The sequence below is a fragment of the Peromyscus eremicus genome, chromosome 23 (assembly GCF_949786415.1).
Source record: "Peromyscus eremicus chromosome 23, PerEre_H2_v1, whole genome shotgun sequence".
NCBI classification, from domain to species: Eukaryota; Metazoa; Chordata; class Mammalia; order Rodentia; family Cricetidae; genus Peromyscus; species Peromyscus eremicus.
In genome coordinates, this window is record NC_081438.1 from 12458957 (window position 1) to 12472624 (window position 13668).

The window sequence follows — 13668 nt, forward strand, 5'->3', positions numbered from 1 at the left end:
CGCCTCCTCGCTTTTTTCCGCAGTACGCGTTTCTCGTGGGATTTGGCTCTCGGGACGCTCCGTAGTTCCGGCGGGTGGAGTCAATAACCGGTGACGGTTATTGTCAATAACCAGTGAGCTGGGTCGCGATTGGCTCGAACCCGTGTCCCCGGAGCTCAGGGAGCCACGCGCGAAGGCTGAAGGGAGGAGTGTGGCGGGCGGCCGCGAGCTCGGACGGCCGGCATGCCTCGGTACGCGCAGCTAGTCATGGGCCCCGCGGGCAGCGGGAAGGTGAGGCTGGAGGAGCTGCGGTTCGGGGGCGCTGGGGCCCCGGGAAACCCTGGGTAATTCGCTTCCGCTCTCTGCTGGTGCCTTGTTTTGGTTGGGGGGAGTAAAGGCAGCTTTAGTTGTTATTGGGGAGCAGGAGAGATGGCTGAGTGCTTAAGAGCTTGCTCTGCTCTTCCGGAGGACTGGGGTTCGGATCCCAGCACTCACACTAGAGCTGTAACCCCCAGCCCCAGGACTCCACGGACAGTGCATTCATGTGCACACACCCACATAACACACTTTTAAAATAATAGTAATGGGATACTTTTGCTCCAGGAACTGCTCTGGCCGTCCCAAGTGTTTTCATAACCACTCCGGGAGTTTGGGCTTGTACTACTCATTCTACAGATTGGAGAAGACGAGACACAGAAAGGTTAATGTTTTTTTGAAAGTCTTAACGGTTAGTTCTGGGCCAAAGTTTGAGTCCGTTTTTGTCTAATTTCAGAACAGGCCCTCGGCCACACATCCAGACTAGGGTCTTGTTCTTCACTGTTCCTCGGAAGTTTGAGCCTTGGGGGTCTATCCCAGGACCTGGAGGTGGGAGGAAAGTTGGGATATGGATTTCTGATATATGTATCTCACTTGTGTGAACTGCCCAAAGAGGGTGTCGCTTGCAGAAAGCCCAGGTCCTGAGCACTCAGCCATCCCTCCAGTTTCCAGAGAATGTGTATTGCAGGTTTTCATTCCGTGTGTGTGTGTGTGTGTGTGTGTGTGTGTGTGTGTGTGTTGGGGGTGGGTGTGTCTTTTATTGTTGTTTGTTTGTTTCTGAAACAGAGGCTCACTACTAGCTTTTACTTAACTCTTTTTTGGTTTTTCAAGACAGGGTTTCTCTGTGTAGCTTTGCACCTTTCCTGGAACTCACTCTGTAGACCAGGCTGGCCTGGAACTCACAGAGATCAGTCTGCCTCTGCCTCCCAAGTGCTGGGATTAAAGGCGTGCACCACCACCGCCCAGCCTCACTACTAGCTTTTAACGACCTGGAACTCATTATCTAGACCATCTAGTCTCCACCTCAGAGAGGTGCCTGCCTCGGCCTCCTCCAGTGCTGGGATTGAAGCTGTACACCACTACTCCCAGCCTCTAGACTCAGCTCTTAGTAGGATGTAGCAGTGGTATGCCTTTGATCCCAACACTTGGGATACGGAAGTCAGGAGAATCTTGAGCTTGAGGCCAATCTGAGCTACAATGGCAAGAAAGACCTTGTCTCCAAAAGAAAAAACAAAATCTAGTTTTCGTATTGGCTGAGTTAAGTGCCTTGTCCAGTGATTAAGGTGGGAGATGAGCTGGTTATTAGATTACGAAAATGAATGGCAGGTGCTGAGGCAGCCAGGGGTGGGGTCAGGGTTGATAAACACAGTATACCGCCTACCCTGATTGGCTTCCCGTGTGAGATTCCAGAAGTGCTGAATGTGGTTTTGCACACCTGTAATTCCAGCACTTGAGGCAGAGGCCAGCTTGGTGTACGTAGTGAGTCAGGTAGAACATCACACTGAACACCTGTCTCAAGAAAAACAAAAAATGCTGGGCAGTGGTGGCGCACGCCTTTAATCCCAGCACTTGGGAAGCAGAGGCAGGCGGATCTCTGTGAGTTCGAGGCCAGCCTGGTCTACAGAGTGAGTTCCAGGAAAGGTGCAAAGCTACACAGAGAAACCCTGTCTCGAAGAAGAAAAAAAAAAAAAAGAAATCCCCGGGGATGTGGAGGGTGGCACCATACTGCCCTCCGTGCTAACCACCCCACCTTATGACGTTGCAGAGCACCTACTGTTCCACCATGGTTCAGCACTGTGAAGCCCTCAACCGCTCTGTGCAGGTGGTCAACCTGGATCCCGCAGCAGAACACTTCAGCTACCCGGTGATGGCTGGTAAGTCCCGGCAGAGCCACCTTCAGTAAAAACGCGTCCCCTGGCCCTGAAAACTGGCTGCTCAGCCCAGAAACTGAAGACCCGTCACTCCCAGGCTCCCCGCTGGTTTCATGATGAGGAGATGAAGCCGAGGGTCATTTGGGGATGGGTGTCTGAGGGTGTGGGTGTGATGGCGTCCTTTGTTGGTCTTTGCTGTGAGACATAGAGGTGAGTGGACTCCTCCCTCTCTGCTCTTCTCTGTTGTCCCTTTGTTACTGACGCTGCTCAGTCCATGGTAAGGTGGTTTGTATGCAGTAAACAGCACCAGTGCTGCCTTAAATAAAAAGGTGAGGCTCGGGGCTGGGGGTGTGGCCTGGTGGAATGCTTGTCTAGGGTAAAGAAGCCTTGAGTGAGCACCACATAAAACCAAGTCGGGTGGTGTATGTTTATAACCTCAGTGCTCAGTAAAACAAACCAAATAAATTTTGTTTTTATTAAAAAATGATAAACCTGGGCTGGAGAGATGCCTCAGAGGTTAAGAACATTGACTGCTCTTCCAGAGGATCTGAGTTCAATTCTCAGTGACCACATGGTGGCTCACAACCATCTATAATGAGATCTATATACTATATACTATATACATAATAAATAAACAAACAAAAACTTAAAAAAAAAAGAAAGTTTAACCTTTTTTTTGTTTTGTTTTGTTTTGTTTTGTTTTGTTTTTTGTTTTTCGAGGCAGGGTTTCTCTGTGTAGCTTTGCGCCTTTCCTGGGACTCACTTGGTAGTCCAGGCTGGCCTTGAACTCACAGAGATCCGCCTGGCTCTGCCTCCCGAGTGCTGGGATTAAAGGCGTGCGCCACCACCGCCCAGCCTAACCTTTTTTTTAAGGCAGGTGGATCTCTGTGAGTTCAAAGCCAGCCTAATCTACAAAGCGAGTTCCAGGACAGCAAAGGCTGTTACCCAGAGAAACCCTGTCTGAGGGCAGGGAGCAGGGAACCATGATGAACCCCAATCAAGGAGAAACTGCTCACTTAGATGGAAGGTGCAGATATTTGGGCCAGCAGCTGTCTAGGCACATTGAGCCCCGGGGATGGATGATCTCATGTTGGGAGGGATTTGGTTAGAGAAGAGGAACCGAGGCTGAGCCCTGATGGTGTGTGTTCTTTGGAGACTGTTCGAGGAAGTTGCATCCATAAGGTGTGAGGAAAGTACAGCTTCAGAAAGGACAAGAGGGAGTTTTTCAGGAAAGAGGTGTTGTTCCCATTAGGTCCAGCCGAGCAGTTGTGTAAGACAGACAGGCAGTGGCTCTTAGATGTGGGGACGTGGCGACATTAGGGCCATGACCAGAGTTAGCAGTGGGGCTGAAGGGGGTGGGAGTGGACTGAGGGAAGTGGAGGGTGCTGCCTGCCATGCGGACACTGCCACGGACTGTTTTTATTTTTGCCTGAGTTTTGAAATCGTCTCATGTAACTGGGGCTGCCCTCGAACTCCTTATATATCCATGGATGACTGTGTACTTCTAAACTTCCTGCCTTTACCTTTTGATTGCTGGGGTAACAGACTTGAGCCTGGGGTGTGGTCATGAGGAGAGTGTGGACTTCTAGTAGGTGGAGCAGCAGGCTGAGGAGGGGGTGGAAACCACTTTGTCATATCCATCCATCCATCCACCCCCCGCGCCGCAGCTGAGGACCGAACCCAGGGCTTGCTTAGCAAGTGCTCTACTACTGGGCTAAATCCCCAACTCTCATCTCTCTTGAGAAAGGCAGGCTGTTGTTTGGGGATCGTGTGGGTGAAAGCCTGAAGCTGCCTTAAGTGAAATGATGTATTAGAAGGACCTAGGGGCCTCACAGAACCCAGGAGGGAAACTGTATGAGATGAGAGGCCAGCCAACATGAACAGGAGCCAAGGCCACTTTTGATTTCCAAGATGACTGAGAACTGTTTGTATGCCAGGATGTTTAATCCTTTCTGTAGGTAAGTCGCACAGATCCCACCCTTCCACCCCAGGACGAGTGTGCTCTGGAGTTAACTAGCCTCCTTGGGTTATCAAGTTAAGAGATAGCAGTTGACTTCAGTTCAGTGTCCTTGATGTAGTTAATACACGGTTGAATGGTTCGAAATGTGAGGACACAGGGGGAAGTATGCAGAAAAATCTTCCGAATCGTGGCCCAGCAATCAAACCTGCTCCTTTGGGCAGCCAGTGTTACTGGTTTCTGATGAGTTCTCCATAAGCAACTTGTGCATCTAAAATCCAGCCTGAGTATATACTATATAATGTGTCTGTAGTGGACTTCGGTGTTTTGTGTTGGTTTTTTTTGCCTTGAAAAAGGACCTAATTATATGATCCTCTTACCTCACTCTCCCAAGAGCTAAGATTATAGTGGACCATCACAACCCCCTTTTTTCTTCCAGCACACCCAGTTCTTACAGGAAGCTCCATGCCTTGAATGTTTTACTTAACAGTACAGCCGGGAGATTATATTATAGCAATGCCTAAAGAACGTTCCCTTCAAGCAGGGCATGGTGGCACATGCCTTTTTTTTTTTTTTTTAAAGATTTATTTATTGTGTATACAATGTTCTGCCTGCATGTATCCCTGCAGGCCAGAAGAGGGCACCAGATCTCATTACAGATGGTTGTGAGCCACCATGTGGTTGCTGGGAATTGAACTCAGGACCTCTGGAAGAACAGCCAGTGCTCTTAACCTCTGAGCCATCTCTCCAGCCCCGGCACATGCCTTTAATCCCAGCACTCGGGAGGCAGAGGCAGGCGGATCTCTGTGAGTTCGAGGCCAGCCTGGGCTACCAAGTGAGTCCCAGGAAAGGCGCAAAGCTACACAGAGAAACCCTGTCTCGGAAAACCAAAAAAAAAAACAAAAACAAAAAAACCCAGGCACACAAACACAGAGCTTTCCACCCCCCACCCCGTCTGCGTGTGCTCTGCTGTGTACTATCTGCAGTAATTTATCTGCTCTGTCGGATGCCTTGCTCTCTCAGTCCACCGACTCCTTTGAGTGAACCTGGAGACAAGCCCCAGCAGCCCTCTCTGCTCTAGCACACAGCACCGGGGTTACAGGCGTGTGGCTGTGCCCAGCTCTTCACATGGGGGCTAGAGGTTCACTCAGGTCCTTATGCCTGTGCACCAAGCACGTTCTTAGTCACGGAGTGTCTTCCCAGCCCCATGTGTGAGTTCTTAGATACCTGTTCGCTAGTACTAGAGAGGATAAAGTTTCCAAGTGGAGACTCACTCTGGTCCCTGCCTGACTCTAGACATCAGGGAACTGATCGAGGTGGATGACGTGATGGAGGACGATTCTCTGCGGTTCGGTCCCAACGGAGGATTGGTGTTCTGCATGGAGTACTTTGCCAACAACTTTGACTGGCTGGAGAACTGTCTGGGCCACGTTGAGGATGACTACATCCTTTTTGACTGTCCAGGTACATCAGCCACTTGAATGTGCTGTCTCCCCTGAAGCCCCAGTGGTGTGTCCTCGTGGGGACAGTGGTTAATGGCTGCACTGAGAAGCCCACTTGGCTCCAGTTTATCCCCTGAGTTCATCGGATGCTTACAACCTTAAGAATAAGGGAGCCAGCCAGGCGGTGGTGGTGCACGCCTTTAATCCCAGCACTCAGAGGCAGAGGCAAGCAGATCTCTGTGAGTTCGAGGCCAGCCTGGGCTACAGAACGAGATTCAGGACAGGCTCCAAAGCTGCACAGAGAAACCCAGTCTCGAAAAAACAAACAAACAAACAAAAAGAATAAGGGAGCCAAGGCCAGTGCCACGGAGCTTAGGGACCTGTGGCAAGCAAACAGGATAAACAGAGTCACCCCATGATTAATATTTGTGGCAGGTGACTCCCAGAAGGAGCACAGACCGTTGTGTGGAAGGGTTCAGGAGGTTACTGGTCGGTTGTCCTGTAAGCTGGGCTGTAGGACAAAGTGGAGAGCTGTACAGGCAGAGGGCTGAAGACGAGGAGGTCAGGGTGGCTGGGCCGCGGTGAGCTGAGGTGTGGTGAGGAGAAACTGGTGGGGGAGGAACTAGGAGCCGCCCAGCTTCCAAAGGGGAAGTGTGAGCTGGGAGCCTGAGCGGCTCGTTCATCCGCGGCTGTCGCTTGCTTTCTTCCTCTCTCTCTCTTTTTTTCCCCTGAGACAGAGTTTCTCTGTGTAGCTTTGGTGCCTGTCCTGGATCTCGCTCTGTAGACCAGGCTGACCTCGAACTCACAGAGATCCGCCTGGCTGGGATTAAAGGTGTGTGCCACCACCGCCTGGCTTCACTTGCTTCCTTTCTCTTTTAATTCAACACATGGACTCCCACAGAAAAGTATGTGTGGTGTGGATGCTTGTGGGTGTGACTATTCCTAAGCTGCACGCCCCTCTGTGCTTGGATTTTTGTTTTTCTGTGCTGAGGGTTGAACCCGTTCGTGTCAGGGCGGAAGTCTGCCACAGGGTCACATCCCCAGCCCCAGCACTGGATTGGCAAAATCTGAGGTGTGAAAATTGATACTGAGTGCAGAGCATGAAGAGGGGCTCAGAAGTTAAAAGCGCTTGCTCTTCCAGAGGACCTGAGTTCAGTTCCCAACACCTATGTCAAGTGGCTGACAACTTGTGTAACTTCAGCTCGATACCTGTTCTGGTCTCCACAGGCACCTGCAAACACCTGACGTACAGACATACATAAATCAAAATAATTAAACTCGGGCTGGAGAGATGGGTCAGTGGTTGGGAGCAGTTGCTGCTCTTCTGGTAGACCCGGGTTCAATTCCCAGCACCCACATGGCAGCTCACAACTGTCCCATTTCCAAGGGAACAAAGACTACTCACTGATATCTTTCCAGTTCACTAGAAAAGAAATACAAGAAAAATAAAAAATAAAAAAAAAATAATTAAACTCTTTCAGGAAAAAAAATCTAGAAAAAGAAAACTCAAAGGAAAAACAAAACAAAACTGAATGCAGAGCCTGAGGGGTCAGTGCAGACACAGAGTACTCGCCTAGCCTGCTCAAGGCCGCAGTTCAGTCCCCAGCACCACAGGCAAGACAAAGCAAAACCCCTGATGTCGTAGCAGGCTCTGACTTCCTTCTCTCTTCAGTAGTGGGGGGGCTTCACACACACTAGGCATGCATCATACCACTGTGTGCCCCTTCCCCTTTTACACTGTCTCTGTAGCATCCCGTGTACATGTGCTGCAGGAACCGGGAGCATCCCGTGTGTACATGTGCTGCAGGAACCGGGAGCATCCCATGTGTACATGTGCTGCAGGAACCGGGAACATCCCGTGTGTACATCATGTGCTGTGGTAACCGGGAGCATCCCATGTGTACATCATGTGCTGTGGTAACCGGGAGCATCCCATGTGTACATCATGTGCTGTGGTAACCGGGAGCATCCCGTGTGTACATCATGTGCTGTGGTAACCAGGAGCATCCCGTGTGTACATATGCTGCAGTAACCAGGAACATCCCGTGTGTACGTACATGTGCTGCGGTAACCTGGTTCCTGACTGCATTCTGGCGCTCTCCCTGCAGGTCAGATCGAGCTGTACACACACTTGCCTGTGATGAAGCAGCTGGTCCAGCAGCTTGAGCAGTGGGAGTTCCGAGTGTGCGGAGTGTTCCTGGTGGATTCTCAGTTCATGGTGGAGTCTTTCAAGGTCTGAGGATGAGTCTCTTGTAGATTTTTCAGTCCTGGGTAGAAAACAAGTGACAGTCTCTGCTAACTCTCTGTGAGTCTGGACATTTCACAGGCTGTTTCGTGTATTTAGTATCTCCAGTGATCAGATTATTATGTGAATATATACTTAACTGGAAAATAGATTTGAGCTGAACGTGGTGACACACGCCTTTAGTCCCAGCTCTTAGGAGACAGAGACAGGTGGATCTCTGTGAGTTCCAGGCTGGAGCTCCGTCTCAAAAATATATATAAAAAATACATTTGAGAGAACTGCTTAGGAAATAAAAATTGAGGCAAATGGGCTCTGTATTAAATAAGTGTATTTTAGAATATTCAGTTGGGGAGAAGGGAGAGGAAACTGCAATTGGGATGTAATATATGAGAGAAGAATTAAAAAAAGAAAGAAAGAAATATTGGGGGCTGAAGAGATGGCCTAGAGGTTAAGAGCACTGACTGCTCTTCCAGAGGTCCTGAGTTCAATTCCCAGCAACCACATGGTGGCTCACAACCATCTATAATGATGCCCTCTTTTGGTCTGCAGGGACACATGCAGGCAGAACACTGTATACATAATAAATAAATCTTAAAAAAAAAAAAAAGAAGCCAGGCGGTGGTGGCGCACGCCTTTAGTCCCAGCACTTGGGAGGCAGAGGCAGGCAGATATCTGTGGGTTTGAGGGCAGCCTGGGGTCTACAAAGTGCGTTCCAGGACAGCCAGGACTGTTATACAGAGAAATCCTGTCTCAAAAAACCAAAAAGGAAAGAAACACATCTTGTCTTATAAGAACATGGCATGTGTTTCAAAAAAATACTGAGCTGGGTATATGGTTCATGCCTGCAATCCCAGCACTCAGGATGCTGAGACAGGAGGGTTGCTGCAAGTTCAGAACTAGCCTGGGCTACAGAATAAAACTGTCTCAAATATAAAGATAAACAAAAAAATCTAATTTAATTTTCTGAGGACCTTTTGTCCAGTTTAGGAATTATAGACTCAGTTTTCTCAGTAGTCCTGAGGGGCGTTAGTGTGAAAGAAGGCTAATGTCATGATAAAGGTGATCAGGGTGTCAAGAAATGTGATCAGGGGCTGGAGAGATGGCTCAGTGGTTAAGAGCACTGACTGCTCTTCCAGAGGACCTGAGTTCAATTCCCAGCAACCACATGGTGGCTCACAGCTGTCTGTAACTCCACTTCCAGGGGGCCAGACACCCTCACTCAGACATACATGCAGGCAAAACACCAATGCACATAATGCAATGTCTCCTTTGGGGCCCAGGCTCCGCCCCCTTTTTAGCCAGCAAGATTAGGATCCTGGGTCCTGTGCCGTTTCCTTCCAGTCGGTGTGCCCTTGTTGGCTGTCACTCATCTTCTCTGCTCTCTTCTCCAGTTTATTTCTGGCATCCTGGCAGCTCTAAGTGCCATGATTTCTCTAGAGATCCCACAAGTTAACATCATGACGAAGATGGACCTGCTCAGTAAGAAAGCCAAGAAAGAAATTGAGAAGTGAGTCGGGGCCATTTGTCCCCAGTGGGGCTCTGTGTGGGACGAGTCTTCTGCGCGACTGAGACAGGTCCTGGGGTGTCGGTCTCTTCCTCATGTGGTCCCCCTTTCCTTGCCTCCCTTCTCACCTTCAAAGGTTTCTAGATCCAGACATGTACTCTCTGCTAGAAGATTCAACGGGTGACTTAAGAAGCCAAAAATTCAAGAAGCTGACACAAGCTGTATGTGGTCTGGTAAGCCTCGGCAGTGGCTCCTTTTAGACCTTCTGGAATGGCTCCTCGGGAGTCTGCCCACGACCAGCTAGTGTCCGCCTGTGTGGGCAACACAGTCCAACCCTGTCCCTACAGAAAGCAGGTGGGTGGGGAGGGACTTGACTTGTTAGTTCAGACAGCCCCTTGACAGCTCAGAGCTGTTTGAGCCTTCACACTTCCCCATGTCAGGTGAATGTGGACTTGAGATGGGTACCAGTGAAAGAGCCTTTAATCCAGCACTCGGGAGACAGAGGCAGGCGGATCTCTGAGTTCGAGGCCAGCCTGGTCTACAGAGCGAGTTCCAGGACAGCCAGAGAGCTACACAGAGAACCTCCCCCCCCCCCGAGACAGGGTTTCTCTGTGTAGTTTTGGTGCTTGTCCTGGATCTCGTTCTGTAGACCAGGCTGGCCTCGAACTCACAGAGATCCGCCTGGCTCTGCCTCCCGAGTGCTGGGATTAAAGGCGTGCGCCATCACCACCCGGCGAGAAACTCTTGCAAAACCAAAAACAGAAAGCAAAAACCATAGACCCAAGATGGAAATCATACGCTGCACACCCTCAGAGTGACCCTGTCTTGAACCCCCCCCTCGTAGATCGATGACTACAGCATGGTTCGGTTTCTGCCGTATGATCAGTCGGATGAGGAGAGCATGAACATCGTGCTCCAGCACATTGACTTTGCCATTCAGTATGGGGAGGACTTGGAGTTTAAGGAGCCAAAGGTAGCTTGGGATTCGGGATGTCAACTCTCTCAAGAGGTCCCCGAGAGGAGGGAATTCATCTTCTGTTCTGTGTTTCTTTTGGGTCAGGAACAGGAAGAAGAGTCTTCCTCGATGTTTGATGAATATTTTCAAGAACGGCAGAAAGAGTGAGGTTGACTGCACAGTGACCATCTATCTGATTGTGGCCACTCAGAACACTCCTGGAGGAGGCGACCATGGGAAGACGCTGCTTGTTGTAATGTAAACAACACTGGGCTCTCCCTGGAGTGAACCCAGATTGTGCTCTGAGCTCTGGGACTGCTGCTTCCAAGAGGTTTTATTCTGACAGCATCATTTTGGATTTAAAAAGATCAAAGTAGCAATTCATACACAAAGACTTGTATATAATATAAATCAACCTATACCCACACATATATCTCGCTCGCTCACGTACGTGTGTGTGTGTGTGTGTGTGTGTGTGTGTGTGTGTGTGTACGTACGTACGTGTATGTGTACAATTAGGGCCAGTCTAACTTTATTTTTATGGTTGGGTTTTTTTTTTTTTTTTGGGGGGGGGGGTTTCTTTGGATTTTGGAGAGGTACAATTATTGTAACAAAAAACATATCTCCATTCAAATGAAAAAAATTGGAAGGTTATACATAAATCTTATTTTCCCAAACCAAACATGTGTTATTTATATAATTAAAAATTAAAACCATGTTTTGAGATTTGTATGCATGAATGTATGTGTTGGATAAAAACAGGTCCCTTTTTTTTTTTTTTTTTTTTTTTTTTGAGACAGACTTTCTCCGTGTAGCTGGAACTCTCTGTTTCTCTTGAGTGTCCTGGAACTCATTCTTTAGACCATACTGATCTTGGAACTCAGAGATCTGCCTGCCTCTGCCTCCTGAGTGCTGGGATTAAAGGCCTGCGCCACTTCGCCTGGCCAGAAAAACTCTTTTTTTGTTTGTTTGGTTTTTTTTCGAGACAGGGTTTCTCTGTGTAGTTTTGCGCCTTTCCTGGAACTCGCTTTGGAGACCAGGCTGGCCTCGAACTCACAGAGATCCACCTGGCTCTGCCTCCCGAGTGCTGGGACTAAAGGCGTGCGCCACCACCGCCCGGCCGCAAAACTCTTCTTTAAACAGGCTAATTTCCCCAAGTGTCTGGGACTGTAGGCTGCAACTATTTAGAAATCTCGTGTGTATCTGCAGGCATGGTGGCTCATGCCTGAAGTCCTAGCATTCGGGAGTCTGAGGTAGGAAGATTGCCTTGAGGCTAAGTCTGTCCTAGGCCTCATAGTAAGACCCTGTTTCAAAAAACAAACAAACAAACAAATAAAACAAATTTGGTTTGTAGTCTCTGACAGTTTAAAAGCTTAGATATTCCTTGTATAGTGTATACCCTAAATCAGAAGAAATTTTTTTTTTCTTTTAATGTACTGTCACATTGAATTGTGTTCAGCTTTTCAGAGTCCTTTGGTGGCAGGTATGATGAAGGTTATGGGGAGCAGCCAGCTGGACGGTTTTGCTCCAGCATCCCTCAAAGGTCAAGCTCTGGTCTGATGGTGGTGTCACACACCTTTAATTCCAGCACTTGGGAGGCAGAGGCAGGTTGATCTCTGAGTTCGAGGCCAGCCTGGGCTACAGAGTAAGTTCCAGGAAAGGCTCCAAAGCTACACAGAAATCCTGCCTCAAAAACAAAACAACAACAAAAAAGGTCAAGCTCTGGCAGAATGAGGCTCAATCTCATTGGGTCCTGTTAGACTTACAGAGCATGTTACATCGTTTCTTTTGTTGAGTCCTTACAACAAGGCCCAAGGTTCCTCTAGTTATTTGGTGACCAGTCTTCCTGCTGATTCGTGGAAGGAGAGAACCAATCTGGAAAAGTTGCCTTCTGATCTCCAGACTCATCAAATAATTAAAAATGTAATATTCTAGGCATGTAAAATCTTTTTGTTTTTGTTTGTTTTGTTTTCAAGACAGGGTTTCTCTGTGTAACGATCCTGGCTGTCCTGGAACTCACTCTGTAGACCAGGCTGGCCTCAAACTCACAGAGATCCTCCTGCCTCTGCCTCCACAGTGCTGGGATTAAAGGCATGCGCCACCACTGCCTGGTTTAGGCATGTAAATTCTAAACACTTTCTTTGTATCTCATTTCAGCTTTCTAAATACTATGGTCTCCATATTTAGGTGAGGAACGGAGGCACAGAGAGATGAATTAACTTGCCCAGAATTATACTGCTAGTTATGTTGGAACTAGGATTCGAACCTGGAACCGATTTACTTCAACTGTTACATAAAGAATGGCAGATCGCCGGGCGGTGGTGGCGCATGCCTTTAATCCCAGCACTCGGGAGGCAGAGCCAGGCGGATCTCTGTGAGTTCGAGGCCACCCTGGGCTACCAAGTGAGTTCCAGGAAAGGCGCAAAACTACACAGAGAAACCCTGCCTCGAAAAACCGGAGGAAAAAAAAAAAAAAAGAATGGCAGATCAAGGCAGGCATGGTATGTACCTAAAAACTTGTGGTGAGACCAGCCTGGGCTACATAGTTAGGATTTTGTCTCAAAACATAAAATGTGGGGGGCTGGAGAGATGGCTCAGAGGTTAAGAGCACTGGCTGCTCTTCCAGAGGTTCTGAGTTCAATTCCCAGCAACCACAGGGTGGCTCACAACCATCTGTAATGAGATCTGGTGCCCTCTTCTGGCATGCAGGCATACATGCAGGCAGAACACTGTATACATAATAAATAAATAAATCTTAAAAAAAAAAAAACAAAAACATAAAATGTAGTTGGTGGGTATGCGGTAGCATATAACCTTAATTCGAATACTTGGGAGGCATAGGCAGGTGGATCTCAGAGTTCAAGGCCAGCCTGATCTCAAGAAAAAAAATGTATATATTTATTATATATATATTTATATATACATATTTATATATATAGTGGGTGTGAGTGGTGGGTTTGTCTTCATCCTTGCAGACGTGATATCACTCTGGCCCTTACAATACACTTGGTTTTCATGGCCAGTTAGTCCTTGCCATGACACTGGAAGACATACCACACCTTGCTGAAAGAGTGGGAATGATACAGGCTACACATTTAGTGCCTGACAGACAGTTCATGGTGTAGGCCCAGGAGTTTTCTGCCCTTTACCCCCATGGCGGTCCCTGACTGTCTCCACATAACAAGGGAGATAGGAACATCACAAGTAAACATCATAAAACTACGCAAACAACCAGGAGTGATGGAAACCACGATGCCAGAATAAAGGTATACAAGTGGCGGCAGATGGATCATGAATTCAAGATACATATATGTCAAGTTTGATATATCCAGTTTGAGCCCAGCCTGGACGTCATAAGACACTCTCTCAAGAAAATAAAAGTAAGGGCCACTGAGATGGC

The 13668-nt window shown here is 48.4% G+C and overlaps 1 protein-coding gene across 3 annotated transcripts; it reads left to right on the plus strand.

Moving 5' to 3' along the window:
• The first annotated feature begins 85 nt into the window (after positions 1–85).
• Gpn3 (GPN-loop GTPase 3) lies at positions 86–10753 on the plus strand. Of its 3 annotated transcripts, XM_059249063.1 has the most exons (9): positions 87–270; positions 583–679; positions 2060–2168; positions 5419–5586; positions 7673–7797; positions 9201–9316; positions 9450–9546; positions 10158–10286; positions 10374–10753. In XM_059249063.1, the coding sequence occupies exons 3-9, from the start codon at positions 2078–2080 to the stop codon at positions 10434–10436; spliced, it is 789 nt and encodes a 262-aa protein (XP_059105046.1). In that variant the 5' UTR covers positions 87–270; positions 583–679; positions 2060–2077; the 3' UTR covers positions 10437–10753. The 3 variants fall into 3 exon arrangements, with proteins under 3 accessions (XP_059105045.1, XP_059105047.1, XP_059105046.1); XM_059249062.1 differs by lacking the exon at positions 583–679 and having other exon boundaries at positions 86–270; XM_059249064.1 differs by lacking the exon at positions 583–679 and having other exon boundaries at positions 86–230.
• The last annotated feature ends 2915 nt before the right edge of the window (positions 10754–13668 follow it).

Coding starts and splice junctions, on each gene's coding strand:
- Gpn3 (XM_059249062.1), top strand. CDS start 223: ATGCCTCGGTACGCGCAGCTAGTCATGGGCCCCGCGGGCAGCGGGAAG. Junction 2,169..5,418: donor CAGCTACCCGGTGATGGCTG/GTAAGTCCCGGC, acceptor GCCTGACTCTAG/ACATCAGGGAACTGATCGAG. Junction 7,798..9,200: donor TCATGGTGGAGTCTTTCAAG/GTCTGAGGATGA, acceptor TCTCTTCTCCAG/TTTATTTCTGGCATCCTGGC.